At 44.9% G+C, this 22,210-nt stretch overlaps 1 protein-coding gene across 1 annotated transcript; it reads left to right on the top strand.

Annotated features, from left to right (window-relative positions):
- Nucleotides 1-2,446: 2,446 nt before the first annotated feature.
- Nucleotides 2,447-12,860, top strand: LOC8039226. The gene is made up of 3 exons (XM_040216124.1): nucleotides 2,447-2,562; nucleotides 2,701-3,648; nucleotides 12,101-12,860. Exons 1-3 carry the CDS (start codon nucleotides 2,447-2,449, stop codon nucleotides 12,378-12,380), a joined length of 1,344 nt encoding a protein of 447 aa, XP_040072058.1. The 3' UTR covers nucleotides 12,381-12,860.
- Nucleotides 12,861-22,210: the final 9,350 nt, after the last annotated feature.

The raw sequence follows: 22,210 nt of genomic DNA, 5'->3' as shown, positions 1-22,210 counted from the left end.
TTTTTTATTGTATCCGACTTGCTTGAAATTTTGTTAAACTAATCCACAAACATAGCTAAAATAGTATCCCAAATATTAGGTAAAAAAATTGTTGTTGTTGTTTTTTTCGTAAAGTTATCAAATTTACAGTTTTGGTCCTTACCATGCTTTTCAAACTGAAAGTCTCTACTGGCAACAACGAAAAAGTGACGTCAGTGGAAGGCAGGGGTTCACTCTTTGGACTGTATTAGCGGCGAGATGTTTCGGTGGCGCCCTCGTTCGGTTACCTTTCGTGACGTCATTACCTTGTGAACAACAAATTCGATGGTGTTTGTAATGGGCATGGTGGAAGCCTGAAATCATAGCGCTCTCAAAGCAACACTGCCAACACCGTCAAAATTGAAGTTCTTACATTCCTCTTATTTCCGTCGATGAGAAATCCTTTGCTGACGTCATAGACAGCATTCGGCCAATTGTGGTGGGCCGACCACAGCGACGCTTTCGTTCGCTCACGTCGCCAATACATTTTGTTCCGAACTGATTGGAAACAGTTTCATGCTTTCAAATGAATACTTTGAAAGCTCGCTCCAGCACGGAACAAATGATTGACATATTCTATTATTTAGACTGCTTGCTCGACTGGCGAGCCTGCCTGCCACTGACGTCGTGGCACTGAAAAGTGAACGAATGTTAAAATGTTGGTTTTGTATCATGTTCATTTACCGATTTCACAATAACTATTAGGAATTTCGCGATACTAAATAGCATACCGGAAAGGGTAAAGGCCGGAGAGACAGAAAATATAGTTAGTTGACGTACCTCAAAAAAACTATTGAGTGCCCCTTTAAATTCGTGTGACTGCGATGCATCTACGAGAAACCAGGAATAATAATTGGGGTTGTGTGGATATTTATACAGCGTGTAGTTGGTCAGCCATTTCAAAGTTGCGACGAGTCACTCGCTGTAGATGAGCAATTCAGCCAGTGCAATACAACCGCTAGCCTGGGGTCTTTAACGTGCATCACGCAGTAGCAAAGAAACCAGGACATCCCTGCTTCGTATGTCGCATGCCAAGATGATTCCTTGAATTGGATTCCACGCTTCATACTTAGAGCAGATATGCCGGTGACTAGCCTTCGTTTCTCGACGCGAGGCAGTCAAACGCACTCAAGAGCTCTCAAACGCAACTGTGCGTAGGGGCCTTTACAGTTCATTCAGCCCATCCGCTCCGAAATAATACCTCAGTGGATCTGACGTCACACTTCAGCTGTCGCAGTGTTTCAAATTACGGGTTGAGTAAGTGCCCTGATTTCATTCCTCGTCGTACAAGAGCCGTCAACATGTTTAAACAAATATAAATTTTTTTATGAAAGCAGGCATTCATGTGTTTTATTTTTCCATGCCAACCATCTTTAGATTTTATCACTTGTAATGTTTCATGTGTCATCTGTGTGCAGATATTTTTTTTTAATATTATGAACTCGGTTCTGTATTATTTTTCCAATCCCTCATTGAATGAGTCTATGTTATACATAATGATAATTTGGTAGTTTATATGTTTTCCTACGACAAATCGTTTATTAACTCGTCCTTGTCATGCGCGTTTGGGTGTTCAAAATGTGACAGGTAAATGTTCAGCCCAAAAAACGTTAAGAATGACGTATGCAAAATTTTCTACGCTGAGATTGAATAGTGCGTGATCCGATAAATCTGAATTCGAAAAGCTGAATTATCAGTAAAGAAGTTGTCCAAACCCTGCGGATAACAAAGTCATGGCGAGGAGGCGTCGAGGAACGCTTGAGAGAAACGCGATAAACGACAGAAGGGAAACGATGGGTAAAATATATTTAAAAAAATAAAAAAAAACGATATCACGAAAGAGACAACGTAATTTGAAGTCCCAAGCGATTGACGAGACCAAGAAAAAACCCTCTTGCCCCGCACATTCAGTAACGCGATCTGCGAAGGAATAAGGTTTGACGTTTCGCCTTCTCAATATCCCAAAGAAAGCAGTATTTTTAGGTAAGGTACTTTATTGAGATTCGTTATTGACCCGCCCATAGCCTCCTCTATACTTACAAAGCCTGGCAGTTCAACGATGGAGCCATAGAGTGCCCGGTCACAGATTTGGAGCGTGAGGTCAGCCGCACCACCACAAAATCTACCACTTCCTTGAAAAATTATTGCTTTGAGGTGAGAAGCAACCAGTGTAAATCGGGCAAACGAGCGCATGCAAGCAAGCCCGATGTTGATGGTCTTCTCTTTACTTGTACTCGTAAAAGAAATGAAGGAAATAGCAAAAGGCAATCTGGATTGTGATAGCTCGCTTCCGTTGCTAACGGCCGATAAGCCGACGGTCGCGGTGCGGGAACTGAGGAGGCGCCTCTTATCGCCCCTGTGCTCGCCGTGTGCCAGACGTCTGCGAAGAGCGAGCGAGACATACAACGGAGCCCCACACCGTTTTAGGATGCCGCCAACCTGTGTGCCACTGTCCACGGAATTCATGCCAGGCCTGGACTGGCGGCCGTTATGTTTCGAGCATCCCCTTCCTTTTGACCAGGTGTGCCAAGTTTGCGGAGTACTGTGCAAGTGGGAAAATAAGCGCCGAAAAAACACGGACAAAGAGTAGATTGACAACGACACAGGGCGCTGTCAATCTACTCTTTGTCCGTGTTTTTTCGGCGCTTATTTTCCCACGATGTACCAACTGGCCCATCTAAGCATTTTATTACTGTGCAAGGAAAGAGTCGTGCTGCCCTGTTCCCACACACTCTGCAACGTTTGCTTCGAGAGCACCGTGAACCTGGGTTGCGTGTGTCCGCTAGACACAGCCAACTTCGACAAGGATGCGGTGGACAAGTTGAGGTTGCGACCGCGACAGTTGCTGAAACTGAGTGTGTCTTGCTGGAATGCTGAGCATGGCTGCAACTTCGTCGGGCCCGTCTCCGAGCTCTTGGATCACTTCGAAAAAGAATGCACTCACCACAGGGCTTCTTGTCCTAAGTGTCATCAGGACGTGCCACGGACGGGCCTCGTGCAGCACTGCGTCCAAGACTGCGACCCCACACAAGGAGCGGAAGCGCTGCAGCCAAGGGTGACACTGCAGGGAGTACAGTTGCGTCAAAGCTTGGAGAAAGCCAGTGCTGAAATCAAGCAGTCTATTACTGAACTTAAGGACAGCTACTATGGGCTGCAGGACAGTGTTAACACCGTCGCGGATGACGTCAAGCTTGAACATTCACAATCAAATCGAGCTGTTACTGAAGTTCTGTCGGGCGTCATGCAACAGCTTGAGAAGACGCAGCCAGGTCTGACTAAGCTGGGAAAACAGTTACTTGAAAACTTTGAGAACGCCAGAGCGGATATCAAGCAGTCCATGGCTGAACTCAAAGATGGCTACTCTGGGTTGCAGGCGAGTGTCAACGCAGTTACGGATGACCTCAAGCATGGGCCTTCATCAAGTATTGATGCCGTGTCGAGTCGTCTCGCACATCTTCAGAGAATGCAGTCAGATGCGAATCACCGGGAAGGAGAGTTACTCGAAGACTTGAGGAGGTCTTGTGCTGATATCAAACAGACCGTTTCTGATCTCAAGAACGACTTCTGTAGGCCGCAGACAAGCAGTGGCGTATTCAAGGATGACGTGAAACTCGGGCACTCAGGAAAGAGGCAAGTACTGGCTAAAGAGGACTGAAACGTAGTTTCAGCATTAGAGAATGTGGCTTTTGTCGGTAAAATTACATTTTTCTTGATCTAAACCCTGAGACACGAAGCAATAAAATAACGGACAAGACTTATCCGTTATTTTTTTTTTCTCCATGCGTTTCGGGGTTTAGACTTTAGATTATATTGTTTCCTAATCAGCTCGCGTGCGTATACTTTCGCTTCTGGCAGAATTTTGACCGCGAAAAGTCAACGCTGTCTGATGCATATAAGCTTGCTACATATTTTGAGGATCTAATGTATTCTTTGCGCTTGTTGTGTCCATATTAGTAAACCAGTGCACCTGACAAAATTCGGTGAAATCTGAGGAAAAACGGCTCGTGATTCCCCACTTTAAAAAAGGGATGTACACAGGTACTCTCTTGAGGGGGGTAAAGCGATGTACCATATATAACCCGCTCGGGGAGTCCTCCGATTCTTCTAAATCTGGGAATACTAGTACTCCCCCTTTATGGAGGGTAATTTAACACCTCATCCGAGTCCCCCTGGGACTCATCTGTTTCCCGCTACCAAGGCTGTTATTCAAATCCCAATGTTACACCCCGGGACCAGTGATTCTCCTAATTTGGAGTTCTTGCTGGCTTCATTCACAACTCCTAGGGGCTCCCTTGAGTCCCCTTATAAAGGGTTCTTTTTAATGTCATTTTCAACTCCCAGGTTTTTGCGTGAATCCCCATATTATATGCGATACAAAGTATTCACTACGAAACCCAAGGACTCTCACGATTCCCATCTTTTTTTTGCTCTCTAGCACCAAGGGAATCACAGAATTCGGATGAATACTGAAGGCGTTGCTTGGCACCCTTTCTAGGTACCAGGAACTCATGATTCCACTTTCTATATCTGTTCGCTGACAGTTGCATGAAAATACAGGCAGCCATCTGTGCTTATGGCATTTGCTTTCCCGGCAAGCTTCCTTTCTTCCAGAGGAAGCAATTTATGAAGCAAGCGTCTCAAGCAAGGGCTCACAGCTTGGAAACCGCACGTTCTCATCTCCTCGTCTCCTTTAATGTCTCTTCGTATGGGAACGAACACGCGTTCTTACCCAGATTGCGCGAAGATTAAAGTTGTGCGGGCACTCTCCTCCCCCTCTTAAAAATGCCACTAAAAATTGCTACCGAGTATAGTTTTAATTCAGACTTCGCGGCTGGAGATGCATTTTGTTTTTCTTTGTTTCGCCAGAGTGGCTATCGTATTCTCACTCGATACTGGCTCGAACACATTTGTAACGAGAGTGGTGACCTTTCACGTCGCCCAATCGGAATAATAAAACCACAAATGCAAAGCAAAGCTGAAGAAGGAAAAAAATAGTGCTTCTATGTGCCTGAAATTGTGGCCGATACTTGCCACGTTTTTCGCGATATCGGTTCTGACGTCACTGATTGTCAGAGGTGGAATGCTCCTCGCTCCGATATTGCCAGAAGAAAGAAAGGACGATTGAAAGGCATTGAGGTTAGCCTGAGCGTATGGCTCTAGCAGACTACTCTACACATCGCGACTCCAGCGACCTATAAGGGGCGCCACCAGCAAACAAACATGGCGCTGGGTCCAGGTCGCGTCGGCTCGGCCGGGCCGCCTGAGCGGGTGGCGCACTTAATTTAACAGATTTTCTTTTGTTCAATGCACAATTTTATAGGTACTTGAACTGAGACGGTTAAGTGTAGCCGGTGCACATAAACTTGCAGGGCATAGTTTTGTGTTCCCGGTGTTTTTTGTTCTTTTCATATCAAACTTTCGTTTCTGAGACTTTGTTCAAAGCCGAAACTAGAGTCTCCGGGAAGACGATAATAGACTTTAATCAGTTTTCATCAGCTAAGGAAAGCGGCGATCACTACAGAATTGTTCCACCGAAAGTAATTTTCAGCTAACTCGCATGCCTCGACCATGCGACTTATCTGTCCGCGAAATCGAGGTTTTGTGCGTATTCACGTTTAAGAAACAGCTCCAGTCGTCTGCTCGGTCAACAACACAGGCTGCAGGGAGATTACGGAAATTAAGCAATCGCCTCTTGAGCCAAGGAGCATGTTAACCCCCTGGCGCCCCACTAAGCAGCTTATACTCGTATTTCAATTCAGGTTTCAGTAGCAATCGATAAGTCATTTTGACGAATATGCGGGTTATGTATTATATTACGTAATATGTCCCACTAAAGCGATATTAGTATATTCTTCGGGTTGAAATATGAGCTTAGTTGACTAGCTATTAAGTGGACTGCTGAATAAAGGTATATTTGACAGACAGAAAGATACTACTTAAACTCAGCCAAATGGCTCTAGCCGGTAGCACGGAGACGATTGCGGACAAACCGAAGAGAGTCTTCATCGGAGATTCACGCAGAACCTTTCTGCATTGAACTTGACTTCGAATCCTGAACGGAGAAAATTAGTATTTTTGTGGCCGGTCAACCTGAGCAATGTAGCCTTTATTCTGCTGGCTTCGACGGGTGTATAATACAAATGTTGGAGGCGCGATAAATCATAATGCCGTGACAGCTTCTAACTTTGCGAGACGCGTCCCCCACCTTTTGAAAGCGGACAATTTCCCTCATTAATTGTATACAGCGAGCAGGTATTCCGGAATCAAGTAATTGCGAAATCAGCCCAACTCCTTTGGTGTGGTCCAGGGGCTTCTTCGGCGAAAAACAGCCAAGATGAATACCGAACGCACCAACCAGCGTGGGTGGCTCAAACTTGAAGCTAATCGAACGCAACCAAACTCAAGAAAAGCAGCTATCGAAAAGCAGCTATCGCAACCAAACTCAGAAAAGCAGCCATTCACTTGGCTGCAACATTAGTGTTCCCCCGTGAAACACCTTGTGTGTCGTCCTGAGTCCACTGTTCTACATTATTATAAAGAAACCAAGTAGTCGTCACTTTGAATGTGATTCGAGGCAGACAAGAAACCAAAACGTTTTTCCGCGATTCCTCTTCATCCAAGAAATCGAAAGCACGCGACCGTGTGTTGTGGAGTAAACGGGCTGTCAAACACGTGATGGAAGGAAACAATCTACTCAGGCTTCACCACACTAATGAACACTCAAGTAAACTTAAGAAATATTCGGACCTTCGTCAAATTACATTGTTCGCCACCGTGCCGACAGCAGATGTCCGCGAAAACCACCAGAGGCTCGGAGGGGCACAAAGCGACCTGTTATGGCTGGTTCCCGGTTTTCCCGCTTGGTGCCGTCCGTTTTGCTGGAGTCGCGATACATTAATGATATGAGGAAGGCTAGGTGGCGCAAGCTACCGCCCGTTAAGGAAGGCTAGGTAGCGCAAGCTACCGCCCATTGACATTTATTCATCCGGGTACAAGTACCACGACGAGATGATCAGACTATCAGAGTGACATTATCTCCCATCTGTCAGTGCCAGTACTGTGTCTCGCAAAAAATGTAAAGCATGCGTGTGTTGCTTTTGCGGAGTATTGAGTAGATTTCCAGCCGCCGCGCACGTTCTTGACGGTAAATGGCCTATAATCCATGCTTGACCGTCTCGGTGGCGTGAAGAGTACATACTCTTGCCAGTTGGCGTCATCCCCTAGCCTTTGAGGTCATTCGATATTGAGCACCTCTTTTAAAGGCAGCGCCCTGCTGAAAAATACATAACATCTGCGCCTACACACCTTTCCAAAAAAACACTCCTAGGCCACCGCCACGCTGCTGATGCTGATGCGGCTGGTGCGACTCTCGCGCCCTCTATCAGCTAGAAATTTTCTGCCACACTCTTGGACTGTGAACACCCGCTAAGCGCGATTCTGTACATATGTTTTGCCGTTTTACATTCGACGTTTTCTGGCTCTCCTGAAAGTTTCCACTTAATTTTTTTTTTTTTTCATCCGTGCTGCGTACCATTTCTTTGTTATCTTCTACTGTGAGAAATAGGGCTGGTAAGTGCCTGACATTCAAGCTTTTCTGCTCGAAACTCACGGGAAACGAAGGAGGTGAAGGACGTCGAACGGCCCTCGACGCGATTTTGCGAACAACTTGACAATTGTTCTCCCCCTCCCAGAGATAGTCCGCGCAGAGTCCTCTCCAAAAAATAGTTGCCTGTATTGGGGTAGGAAACGGGTCAGTCGCGTCCATTCCTTTGCCTTGGTGCTGTTGTAAAAAAAAAAAAAAAAAAAAAAAGGAAGCTCTTTTTAAAACGTGTTCTAAAACGAAGTCAGCTTGGATTCCGTCCGATCGTCAAGATGTGACTGTCGTCGACTGTGAGTGTGTTATTTGAAATCTTTCTCAAATAAATTATTTTCAGATAACGCTCTATCGTGTGGTGCGTACAGTGCATTGTTCGAATGTTCAAACTTATTTGTGAGCGTGAAAATGCATGCCTTTCGGCTACCTTCTGTTGTAATTTATTTTCGACAGCTAAGCGCTTTGTCATTTTACACGCGGCTAATCGGGCGGCGCCGTCAAAACTTATTTATTGTAGAAAAAAAACGACAACTACATTCCAGTCGCATTCGTTATGTCGCGCGCGTAAACAACAAAAATAGTTTAGATGCTTTTTTGCACTTTTGTTTTCTTCAAATGTGGTACCATGCTTTCTTAGCGACCTCGGGAAAATACATGGACCATGAAACACAAAATACAGCGGGAGAATTTAGCCGCCAGCAGTGTTTGAAACTGCGCCTATCGAAATCACAGTCCACTCGGTTAGGGTTAGCAGGGACGCCGGCGAGAGTCTAGCCTCAAACGCAGTTAATGGGCTCGAAAACTGTATTCTGCCACTCGGGTCCAGTGTTTCTTGGAAAGGTGTATACGACCCAGATTCCATTTACCATACAAAAGACCCATGTGAACAAAAATTTAATTTGAAAATTGAGTACTGCATTTTCCGGTTTTTAAGTCGCACTTTTTCATAAACAACCATTTTCAAGCAAAACAAGAAGTTGGCATAAGTCGTACCTTTGTGTGGGTCGCGCTTATATACTTGTACGGTAGGAGTGGCGAAACTTCATCAATAGGCTCGCATATGTTTGTTGCAATCGCGGTATAGGTTCAAGAGGGAGCCAGTTTCAAAATTCTCGACAGCGAATGAAACGAGATATAAACCGGCGCAACACATTTCCACAATTAAGGTTCATACTCGTAGAAGAATAAAACAAAAAGAAAAACGCATGGAAGTCACGCTGTTTATAAGACACACCTATTGGAATTTCGGAAGAAAAAAGCGCGACTTATATAGCGGAAAAAAAACGATCTTATTATCAGTGGACTACGCAATTTTAAGTGCACGCATAAAATATTGTTGGTTGCAGTGCGTCGCATCAACTAATCTAATAAAATATCATGCGTTCAATAAACAAAATAGAATCATACAAGACATATAAGAACATATAAGAACCACATAAGAAACTTACAAGAAACTTTTTGCAAGTTTTTGGTATGATTCTTATATGTCCTTATATAGTTCTTATATGGTTCTTATATGTTCTTATATATCTTGTATGATTATATTGTGTTTATTGGAAACAGAAATTTCTCATACAAATGAGATTTTTCAATAGGGCATCTGACAGACAAAGTACGGTAGACAAACTTGGCTAAACATCCAGTTTTCCTTCGTGTGCTTCAATTAGAAAATTAGAAAAATAGAATATGTTCGGTTGTTTTATATGTTATTATGGAATTAGATTCATATCGGTCATATGACATATGGCCTGTTCCAATTTACGGGGGGGGGGGGGGGGGGCATCGCACTGCTTAAGTGCGTTGCCACCAGCTTCTTCAAAAGTAAGAAAACAACACGTTTCCGGAGCAAAACATTTGAGGGCTACTGCCTTAAAAGGTAGAAACCGCTTGGCTGGGTTATCATAAACTGTGAAGGACAGAACCGTGCAAAGCGCACGTAGCCAGTTGAGTTATTACCTACCAAGAAAAGAACCGGGTAAGCCTCGCTAGTTCTGATGAGATTTTACCAGGATTAGGTGGTTGTCATTTAAAGTGCCCAGATGATTGTCTCTTGCAAGCACATAAGATTGATATACCACGGGAACTCAGAAAGTCACATTTGCACCACTCCTAACGCCTGACAGCTGTTTTGAGGGCACAATAAAACGTAATTGAATCGGAATTTCCTAACCACCAGCGCCGATGGGGTTAATCTCATGGAAATTTCATTATAACGTAAGTGCCAACTATAACAAACGAAAATTTAAAGAAGTAATAACTCGTTACGCTTGAGCGAAAAAGGGTGAATGTCCTTGTTTGTGTTTACGTGCTGCATTCATGTTCAGAAATATGTAGAGGGAAGAGGTGAGGGAGGGGGTTTGTACAGATTGCCCGGCATCGCTGCAGTGCCATCAACATGACTAAAAAGTCGCCCATTTAATGAATTCAGTTTATTTTTGGCTCCTCGAGAAAAATAACCGCTTTTAAAGAAAACAGCCACCGGCAGGTTAAAATATTTTAAGCTCCTTCGCTGGGGTGTGCCAGATGCCCTTCAATTATTCGGTACGTAAACTCCCAAGAATAGACCATTTGCTATATCCCATGGGAATGGTGTTCTCTCAGCCCCTTAGTGATCGGTAATTTCGACACTACTTTTGGTTACACAGGTTCTGAGCGTAATTCGGGGTCACCCTGAGCAAGCGCTTGATATAGCCCAATGGCCTGTCATATCGCTTTTAAAATTTCTCCTCAATGTCAGCGTTTTTGATACTGTGCATGCTGTCCACCCTTCAACCTGGATGGGCTGCAGAAATCTCTTACATTATTATCATGCTGATATTAAGTTAAAAACGCTAAAAATGCTATAAACCGCCCCGCGGACTCCGAGCTAGATCCTAGTTTGTGTTGTTGTGAATTATCGGCTTTTTAAGCAATTCCTGCTCAAACAACAATCACAAGAATGATAATATTGTAAGGGATTTCTGCAGTTCAGCAAGGTTGAAAGGTGGATCGCATGCGCAGTATCAAAAATGCTGACTTTGACGAGCGATTTTAAAAGTGATATGACAGGTCCTTGGGGTATATTGTTCAGGGTGACCTCGAATTACGCTCAGACACTGTGCGACCATGGAGTTGGTCCAAAATTAGCGATCACTACGGAGCTGAAGGAACACCGTTCCTATGATTCCTTGAGTGCGGGCCGGGGCGCTTGGGAACACTGCAAATGGTCTATTAGTTTACTTTCGCTGGAGTGCCTCCTAAACGTTATATTGCTGTAGGAGAGGCACTGAGAAAAAAATGATGGGCTAAGCCATACATTCCTATAGGGGAGGAAAGCATGCGCCAATGACGCATGCTCGGGGTCAGAACGAAAGAACATAACAGAAAGATGATATGCCGTTGGCCTTCAGAGATCCGCGGACACTTTCCGAAACTTTCCTCAATTCTTTCTTTTTTTTTCCTTTTTTTTTGTCAAAAAGAATTGTACGTTATTGTTCCTTTTTTGCCGAAATCTATCCCCATGTATGACGTGCTCTCCCTCAACGCATCCTCACAATCCCACACAAAAAAAAAAAGTTTTTTTTTTTTTTAATGCGTTAGCATTTATTGTTTTGGTGCATGCAGTCGTCTTTGGTTTGAACTGGACTGGTTCTGTGAGGCCTCGGCGCGGTTCCCATCGTGCTATTTTGCTCAATTGTTTCCCTCGCTGAGTGAACTTCCCCGTTATGTAAGAGGGAAAGTCTTCTCGTACGCTATCCAATGACGTGCCGCCCGCTGTTCACGCGCACTCCCCTTACAATGCATGCAACGGGGCGGAGGCACATGGTTTCGTTTTCTCAGTATGCACAGCCTACGCGACAGCGAAAAACTGAGACGCAGCGACGAAGCCGTTCGCGCGAAACCGGGAGGAAAGACTGGAACTTCGAAGTCAACAGAATGAGGGCCGTAGATGGCGATCGAGGGAAGCTGCAGTGGCTGCATCCCAAGCCGCCGACGCCTGAGGGAACAAACTGGCTTTACAAAGACAACAGTATGCGAACCGTTGCAAGGTTGAAATTTCCATCCTTCGCTGAGCGGAATCCCTGCGCTAAATGCCAACGAAGTTCGTCAAGAGTCACCGCAGCAACAGCGGTGATTTCGGCATATTTCTTTCTTATTTCTTCCGCAAAGTACTAAAAGGAGAGTCGTTCGCCCTTTGACACCTGTCTGGCGCTCCTTTCAAGATGCATTCCTTCTCGCCTGTTGCTCCTCCTCCCACTTTTACCACAACCTGGCTGCATATTGTTTTGGTGCCTAAAGCGCAGGCTTTCCCCCTACATAGGAGGCTATGCCACAAGGCTTTTGATCGAAACACATGGGAAGGTGTCTTTGTTTTTTCTTTCAGTTCGATATCTGCGATGTAGCTTTCAGTTTATCGTTGGAAATGGCGCAACTACACACAGGGCAGTTGTGCCCAACGACTTGGAGGAGAGGGATCGCTTAGGATTGACAGTCTGTCTTTCTATGCAGGTCTACAAAGGAGGCAGTGATCCATATGGCGAAATTGCCGAGGAACATGCAACAGGATGCTGTGCGCTTTGCCACCCAGGGCCTGGAGAAGTTTCAAGTTGAGAAGGACATTGCATTTTACATGCAGTATAAGTTCAATGTGAAGCACGAACCGTTCTGGCAGTGCGTCGTGGGGACCAACTTCGACTCGTATGTGCATTATACAAGAAGGTATTATATCGACTTCAACCTGGGCCAGATGAGAATCTTGCTCTTCAAGGCAAAATCTAGCGAGTATTAATTTGGTAACGTGTTCTAAAAGAAAAAAAAAACAGCCGTCGAATGCCAAAATAGTTATGGACGTTTTGTACATGCGCCAAATTACATCCGCATTGCTGACCTTCTCTTGTCTTACCGAGATACCGAGCAACTGAAACGAACCCTGACCGGCCTCCACAAGGGCCAATAGCAGGAAAGGACACAGTGGAATCTAAAATGGCGATAACGTGGCCTGCTATGGTAATGATGAAGTAAAGTAAACGCAATAAGAGGAAACAAAAACTGAAGGTCGGTTATGGCGGCGCCCATGCGCAGCTGCCGCAAACTCTATTGAAAAAAAAAATCTGCAGCCCTGATGTGTTATGAGACTGTTTCAGCGCTTCGAACCCCTTCAGCCCATCAAATCCTCCAGTCCTTCAGACCCCATCAGCCTAACACCCCTTAGACGCCCAAATGGCTATGAACCCTAGACTAACCGCCGAATTCAGAAACCTCACTCAAACTACACTCGAACTGAAGGGCCCCTCCACTTCCTCGAGGAAGTGGAGGGCCCCTTCAGTTTAAGTGTAGTTTGAGTGAGGTTTCTGAATTCGGCGGTAAGAATGCAGTTTAAAACGCTATTAGAAATTTATTTCAGACATTCAGTTTTACATGCGTGATGTAACTCAAAAAGACGATAAGAATCAACGTTTACTCAAACCCGGGCGCAAGCAGCTCTAGACAATAGCGATCAAACCAAATAGGGGCAACCGAGTTTTTTGTCACAAAAAATATCTTTCGAGGTACTCACAATGTCGCGGGGTAAATTCCTGAGATGTACGGTAGATCCCCAAATAAATACCGAGCAGGTGCACCACACGCACACATACATACTGTCAGTAGCACGTTTAGCGAAGAGCACAAAGGCGCAACCAATAACCGCCGCCGTTGAGGAATCCTGAGCAAAGTCACGGTGTCGCCCCTGATACCATCGTGGCAAACGTCTCCGGCGTTTTTTTTTTCTTTGTTTTTCTTTTTTTTTTTTGCTCGCTGTATGTTTTTAAAGCCAGACGGACGAAGAGTCGCAAAAGCAGGGTACTGCGAGATCTTTTTCCTGATCCGCACACCCACCTGCTCCACAAGATAGGTTGCACGCACGGGACGGGAGGCCGACACTGAGCATCAGCTCAATGTGCATTTAGTTTGCACTCGTTGATGGAGAAAAAACAGGGTGACCAGCTTGTGGCAATGGCTGTATTTCGACTCACTAGAAACAAGTTTCTTTCAAACAAACAGCAAAAAGACCCTTTCCATTTCCCCCACGCACTCTCGTTCTCCTGAGCGAGGGAGAAAGGGTGAATGGGGGCGCGCCCCTGGCCGTCCCTAGTCCAGCCCGTGAAACACGTACACAGAATACACATACAGCAATAGGGCCGCTCGTTGCGGCCGCCCGATACAAAAGGGCCAAGCGGGTTCCCCGACGGGTATATCCTGGATCACGTGATCTCTCCCACAGACCTAATAAAACTATTTTGATGGGTGGTTCCCGTTTCGACCCATTCCCAATTCAACCTTCCCGTTTGTACCTTCCCGTTTCGACCCGGGTCAAAACGACCTTCTCGTTTCATCCTTTCCCATTTCGCCCTATCCCAAAACAACCTTCCCGCTTCGGCTTTATTATCAGTTAGGTCGGTTCCCTTGTATTGTTCGTTAACAGTTGATTAGGTTCAATTGTCCAATGCCTTACCTCCTTGCTGACCTCCACTTCTCCCTCTCCCGAAACAACCTTGGAGACATAGCACCGTAAGATAAACACGGTGTCAAGGTGGGCTCGCCCGAAAATTTACAGCTTTTTTGATTCGATCAAACGGGATGAGGCTTTGGCAAGGGTACCTTTGCAGCAGCTTGCAAAGAGTGGTGCCGTGCGAGCCAGGGCTCACAAGTGGGTCAGCAAGGACTGGAGTGTCGCCTCTCTGATGGCACGATTTCTCTGTTCGACTTTCTCAACAAGGCGAAGGCATTTTCTCCTCTCTGATGTTTTCCTGTGTGCGTGTGTGTCCAGTGTTTGAAATTGTAAAAGAAAGTAAAGTCGCAATCATATGCCTGTCACCCTGTCTGATTTATCGCTCTCCAAAATATCAAGGTCACTAATATGAGGTTTTAGAATAACGTACGCAAGTACTTTGGGTACCCTAAAAATAGCGTCGCGATGGCGACGCTGTTTTTAGCTTACCCATTGTGCTTGTGTATGCAAGACTTCATTATTGCGCGTATCGCGAACAAGCGATCAGCAATGATGCTGTTTATCTCATAGAATGAAAAGGCTGGCATAAAAACTATTACTATCTTTGGACGTACTCATCTGAGCCGCAAGCTCTAAAATTTGGTGCCTGCTTATGCCATTTCGAAGTAAAATTTAAAAAAGCGACAAGGTCGTCTTTGCAGTAACGGTGTCGCACACTGTAGATAGACCGTTTCGCGGTTGCGCGTTATGTGGATCATCTTGAAATAAAAAAATAAAAAAATAAAAAACACTTTAGTGGCTGGAGTAAGAATAATATATTACTTCGAAGCTTGCTTGAAAGAGGTGCATATTTTTAGAACACATTGGCATGCAATAATATTTCAGAAACTATATTCTTAAGCAGAAAAGGTGCGCAGACCAGGGTTAGAAAGATTAGACTTTTCGCGAAGAGGTTGTGATGCGCAGGATCTTATACAAGTGGGTTGAAAATAGACGGGTTCAAACGCAAAGGGTCTTTCGAGTATCGTTTGAAACGGGACGGGTTCAAATGAGAAGGGCGTTTCGGGAATGGGACGAAACAGGACGGGTTCGAACGGGAAAGTCGATTCGGAAATGGGTCGAAATGGGACGGGTTCAAATGGGAATGGGTTGCTTCGGGATACACCCGAACTAATGGCGAGTCACAACCTCGACAAAACAACAGATGCGTCAAAAAAGTATGCGATTGCCGGCGCGCAATTAGCACCCCGGGAATTTCGGAGGTTAATTCCGCGTCATTCAATATATGGTCAGATTTGTATGAGGGGTTGGCCGTTTTGTCCCGCATGTGTTTGGCTCTATAGATTTCCAGAAAAACGTGATGAGGTGATAGACCTGGGTTTCCAAAATTCTAGCTTAAGGAATTAAATATTTCAAGAATTATAACAAATAAACTATTTTCTTTTGGTCCGGTGTCTCACTAATTAGATCACTGCGGTGTTTATTTGGACTAAAACCATGAGATTGGAAAACATAAAAAATGACTTTCACGTGGACATATTGAGTTAGGTAAACCAAGAGTAGGACTGGTACCGGAGTCTTACCATTAATACATAACAAGAGTAGTGTGAAGGTTAAAAATTCACTCACCAAGAACAACTTTCGGGGACACGGCCGATTTAGTTCCAGATTTTAGCGACACGTGGCGTATCGACCTTCGAGCATTTTCGAAAGGTAGCTTCGCGCGTCAACGACAATCTCGCCCCCTTTTCCCTCACCGTCCTGCTACCAAATACTTTACTAGGGGGATTACCTCCTCTCCGCTCATTTGCATTAGGCTCGCCTGCAGCGTCAATTTCCTCCCTGGCGGTCTGAACGTCTCGCCGCGCCGGAAAACAAACAACATATTTTTCCTTCAAAAATGTTTATGAAACAGGCTATGACACATATTGAACAAACACCTGCATCGATCGAACGGCGTGCGGTGCGTCCTTCGCCCACCGGCACGAATGCCTGATAACCGCGACTTCCCATTAGGTGGCGCCTCCCACCATTCCCAATTTTAAGCGGACGTCACCAGCACTTTGCTGGTCATCCAACCATTTAAACTGCGCCAAGCCTGCCCGCGCCGAGGCCATTGCATTGTCGGCGAGTAGGATGCATTTTTCCTAGTAAAGTCTTTGCTGCTACGGTCCACCGGTGCCCTCTTCTTCTCGCGCCGTCCGTCTGCTTCAGACTTGTGACTATCTTAAATACTCTACTCATGGTACTGTATTTCAAATACATTTCGCAGTATCTTGGTATCTTGCAAACACATTGTCTAGAGTATTTGGTACCCTATCTTAATTACATTTCTCAATATCTTGCACTCAGTATCTAAAATACGGTTAAAAATATTTCCTCGAAAACCCTTGGAAAAAGCTTGGGGAAACAAAATCGCCTAAACTATCCGCGGTACTAGGGATCGTCAGACTTGAGGGCAAAGCTGAACCGATTGTAAACTTAGAGCCAAGCGACTGAATACAAAAGAGGAAACAAGGAACGAGCAAAACACAGCCTCCAAATGCCAACAAATGGAGAGCCCCAAGTACGCCTGCGTCTATGTGTCCTCCTGTCCACTTTTTCTCTTCAAGCTGTCTTTGAATGGCACGCAACGCTTGGAGCTAGCAAAGCGCTGAAGCCGTAATCCGGATTTTACTCTGAGACTCCACCTTTTTTCTGCTGCTAGAGTAGTTCCGTCAGCGGAGGACTGTGACGCCAACGCTCAGTACGATCGCAATGAACCATTTTTGGAAATCCCAGGATCAGGGGGTTCAAGTATGAAAATGGCGAACACGTTTCCATGCGAGCAAAGACACTCTCTCGGCCAAAGATGTTAGATCCTCCTACTAGCTTTACTGAGCCGCAGTCAACTAGACTGGGCTTCCCCAAAGCCCCCTGTGTGCTTGTTGTGGTTCAACTTTTGCTCCCAAGCTCGTTCAAAGACCTTTCTTTCATCTCCTTCCGAATGCGGACATTTTTTTTTTTTTTTTTTCATTCTCAGAGTTTGCAAACCCAGTTATCCGCTAGGTGGAGTCATGCCTAAACTAGTGGATTGTGATTCTGAAATTTCGATCATCTTGGCCATCTTGACCTTAGTGCGTCAAGAATAGTTTGAACTGCTGCAGAAGGGGGATGGGGAAGGGTGTTTAAATACGGTTTTATGGACGCTCACCTGTTTCCAGTGCTTCCCTCTTGACGTTCCTAATTTTTTTTTTTTTTTTTGCAGGTTCAAGGAACGGCTGTAGAAAAAAATGTCCCCGGAAAAAAATGTCCCCGGAAGAAATGTCCCCGGAAAAAAAGTCGCCGGACAAAATGTCTCCGGAAAAAAAGGCCCCATGTGGAAAGTAGAAAAAAATGTCCCCATAGGGTTCTCTATCTCTGGGTTTCCCTGATCTTCATGACCTTCGGGCGGTCCGGTCATGTGACCTTGGGAAAAAAGGCACCCTGTGGCAAGTTAGAAAAAACGGTCCGAACAAATAAGGAAATATACGATTCGCCGAGGTACAGATCGCGACACTGCTAGCGCGAACACGACATCGGTGCATTTTCCTATTTTACTTAGAAAGGGCATTAGTTGAAGAAATTTTACCGTCTGCATTATATCCCCAAATAAGCCGACTTATAATAACTTTGATGACAATTAACATTTCGTTTCTATGAGAAAAAGATAGTAAAAAACTAGCGGTCGCTTGTTCGTGCTAACAGTGTCGCGCTTTTTACCTCTCTGGAAATGGAACACAGGTACCTCTAAAATTTCCCCAAATACATTAATTTGGCTTTAAATAGAAGAGTATTAAATGTTTATTTCACAATGAAAAATAGTTGATATGCAATGTTACAAAATCAGGAATTAAATGACACACTCTAGATTCATACACAAAAGTCAAAAAGAGGATCGTACGGCCGACGGCACACATAAAATCCGTCAATACCGATTGCCCCAGCGGCGTACCTTACGCAGAGGTTGGAAAGACGGCGTTGCGTTTCGACGAGAGTGGACTCAGGTCATTTGTGATCGGACAATCACAGGACCTCGCACCGAAGGCCATGAGAATCAGGGAAGACCCTGGAAAGCGGAAAAAATGTCCAGTTGGGGACATTTTTTCCTATACTTTCCACCTGGGGTCCTTTTTTTTCGTGGACATACTTTCCGGGGTCCTTTTTTCTCCGGGGACATTTTTTCCGGAATGCTGAAGGAACAAGTGCTTCTTTTCGCTTTTGACTGGGGGGACAAAGTACTCGCGTTTAATTGTTAATCAGCGACAGAGGCTGCTGTCCTCTGGTAGATGTTTCTCCCGAGCGTGCACGTGTGTCCTTCACTCGCGTACACATAAACAAGTCTGGCTTTTTGGCCAACTTCTAGTTCGGCAGTTAGGGATATGCAATGCCGGACTACATGGCAAGTCCCCCGAATCGCGTCGGTGCATTCTACAAACGTATTGCGGAATGCGTCGTGAGCCGAGCCTTCCGTCACATCGAAGCACGACAGGTGCCATGTCTACAATACATTAGTCCCGTTTGTTCCTAAATATTTTCGGCACGCATTATATTGCATCTCCCGAGAATTATTTCAGAGTAAACTTCGATTGCAGGCACTTCTTGAAGGCCATAAATATCGCAGCAAAATATGATTGTCGGAGAAGTGATCACAAATCTTACTTCCGACCTTTTGTTCTTATATTACCAGCTTACAAAACTTGCCAAGTACCTTGGAATGTAATTAAATTACTTTTACAAATTATTTTTACTCTTCTCAAGATCGTTCGTACTAAAAATAACTTGTATACTACTCTAAATTCATTTTCAACTGGGTATTTAGTATCTTATCTTAAATACTTTTATTAAGTATTCGGCACAACACTGGTCTGCTGCTGTGGCCGCTTGCTGCGTCTTGTGCAAGATGCGCTGGAGAGATAAAAAAAAGAAAATAAGTCCGCTAATCGCAGTTAATTAGCGATGTGCGCGACCAAAAGCGTCGCTACGGTCAGCTTTCCACGATTGGCCAAACCATGGGCATATCAGCATTGTCAGATTGTCAACTTTGACGGTGTTAGTTTCGGATTGCGATGGCTCCTAGCTTCCACTGTGCTTTTTAAACACACCATCGAACTCGTCGTCGCACTTGGTGGTAAGTAGCCAGGGTAACAACTGGTGACGTCACGGCGAGGCAAATCCCAGTCGTGACGTCACGTATGGAAACCACAAGAGGGCGCCACCGAAACATCTCGGCGCTAATAGGCGCTATAATCGTGGAAGAAAACAGAAAGGGGAAAGAAGGCACGAAATGGATTAAAACTCCGCGGAGAAACCAGATTCAATCTAGAGGCATACTTCACAGTTGTGTCAAACAAAGTTAGGAAGATACCGAAAGAAAAACGTTCAAAATCAATCGCTGAGGGTATTCAGACGTAGGGATACGCTTTTTGCCCGAGTCTTCTCCTGTCCACTCCTCGCCGCTTCTCATCCTTCATTGTCTCTCCCCAAGCTGAATTATCTGCGTGTCTTCCGTGTGCTTTAGAGCAAAACAGAAATTAATATTGAGAGCCAAAATGGATTGAGCGCACCGGGTAAGGCTGACGTGTAAACATGGGATCCGGACAAAATGTCCCGGACAAAACTATCCCGGTCAAGATGTCCTCGGACAAAACGATCCCGGTCGAAATGGGGCTGGACAAAATGGTCCCAAGCAAACCCGGCAAAATGGCTCCAGGCAAGTTTTGAGGCATAGTTTGCTTCTTCTTGGAAGAGGGGAGTAGTCGATTGTTTGAATTTGCTGCATATTGGAGATAGAAAAAAAAATGTTTTGCTGAATACTTGAGTTATAAAACGCTTACAATTTTAAAGTTTGCATATTCGATTAAACGAACATTGCATGCCAGTCGTTGAGCCAAGAAGGGCAAAGAAATAATAGAAATAATATACGAAGACATAATCAGAGAATATTTCTATAATATTTGACAGATCAGCACGAGAAGAAAAACATTGTTCACAAACACGCCATCATAAATATATATATATTTGACGTTTCTGTTTCTACAGCGTAAGGTCGGTCTGCCTTTGAGGAAAGGCGACACTGGTTTAAGCTGTAGATGAGAAATTTGGCCTTTGCGGTGTAGTACCACTGCTAGCCTCGATTCTTAAACGTGCATCACGCAGTAGCGATACACGACCGCACGCACGCCATCACAAATGTGTAGTATGTGCATGAATGTGTCTGAATCATCATGTACATGCGTTTTCCCGCAGCGCCGTTGCGCCAAATTAAAATTATAAAAATACTACTGGGCAAAACTCCTCTAGCTAAGAGGTTTCTTAATCCTAGCATCCCCGCTCTGCGCGTCAACAAGACTTGTCTTCGAAGTCTCTGGAAGGCTTGTCGCCAAAATGACAGCTCCGTAGTGACTTTCCAGACGCCCTAGTGCCACATAACTTAGGAAGCTACATTTCCCGAACACTGGTGGGGAAATAGCACTAAGATGTAAAACGTATCACCACTAGATGATCCACATGCTCTAGCCGTGGTATGAAAAACACGAAACGGCTTCAGGAAACTAAAAATATTAAATGATGCCCATGCCACTCGAAACGATTACATCTGCGTGCAGGATTAGGAAAATTAAAGTTGCAAGCAGCAATTCCTTAACGCGGATGACGACAGCGCGCGATATTTCGAACTCTTGAATGAACTCTGCGGTAACCCTACATCGTGTTCTGTTTGTGATATTGGCTTGAAAAGGAAGCTGCAGACGTTGCATCTTCAAGTTTGCTATGAATCGCGTTAACATGCTAATATGGCAGTCATCACCTACAGAAGGAACACGTGAACTTTCATTAAGATGTTAGTGTGCTCGTCACTCGGTTTTACTAAATGTTAAAAAAAAATCGTGTCCACAATATTTACGTTTCACGCACCACAGAACATTTTAATTTTTGAATTGGATGTTTTAATTTTTGCTAACTGTACTTACGCGGATATTTTATTTGGTAAAACGAAAGTCTCCTGGCCAGCCCACTACTACATTTAAGTCTTCGTCGCTTACCAGATAAGAGGGGAACATCACGTGACTTACTTTAAGTAAAATCACTTAAGTTCCTATGCACGAACGCGTGGCTCTGACCTGACGACGTGGCGGCGGCGCTGCTTTCGGCGCGGCGCATCTGTAGCCGCTTCACCTCACGTCTGGTTTCCGCGCAGGCGCAGTGCCCATACCTGATGGGGCGCGGACGCGAACTTGTTTGTAAACAGTGTATTTGTCTATACTATACCTTCAAACATTGAAGGCGCAACCAGCCTAGAAGTACCCCACTGGTCTCATGGGAACACGAGGCCACTGCAAACAACTAAGGAGTCACTTAGCCGTTTTACCCCAAGAACCATAGCTCTAAACAACTAAGGAGTCACTTAGTCGTTTTTCCCCAAGAACCATAGTTAAACAAAGTCCGGCTTCCCGCGGAGCAATACTAATTTCTCTCTTTATATGGATAATTAAGAGGTATGTAGGTGAATGTTATATTATACATATATGTCATTTTATCAAGACGCATACGTTCCAAAACGCCAAAAGCATCGCATTTTCCTCCGTGAACCAAATCTCGTAATAACTACTTCGCGCCGCGCATAAACAATGCGCAAAACTTGTTTTTTTTCTTGAGGCGAAAATGGGTAGAGAAACTTTTAAGACGAGTTCAAAACTGATCCGTTCACTATCGTTTATTCGAGCATACCGTTTTTATTCTGTTTAACAAACGTAAGTGACAGGCACAATCTTCGAGAGATTACCCCTGTCGCATTGAATGAGGTGCAAATCTTGTCTAGTTCAGGTGGGCCAAACGCGGGAATGTATCGCTTAAATCAAATAGACAAAAGAAATAAGCGTCATAACACCCACGCCACACAAATGGATACTTTTTCCTAAATTCAGTGTTATCTAGTGACACAAATGCCAATCTTTTTTCATGCCATAGCCTCCTCTATACTGACAAAGTCTGGCAGATCGCCACGAGACGCGGCCGCCAAAAGTGAAAAGGTGGAGCGGCAGACAACGGATAAGAGAAGAGGCATGTGACGGGTGCCCCGCTGCGGCGAGACGCCGAAACACACTTGTCCC

This window comes from Ixodes scapularis, unplaced genomic scaffold, assembly GCF_016920785.2.
Source record: "Ixodes scapularis isolate PalLabHiFi unplaced genomic scaffold, ASM1692078v2 PGA_scaffold6__148_contigs__length_123643588, whole genome shotgun sequence".
Lineage (NCBI taxonomy): Eukaryota > Metazoa > Arthropoda > Arachnida > Ixodida > Ixodidae > Ixodes > Ixodes scapularis.
This window is presented reverse-complemented; position numbering and strand designations above follow the sequence as displayed.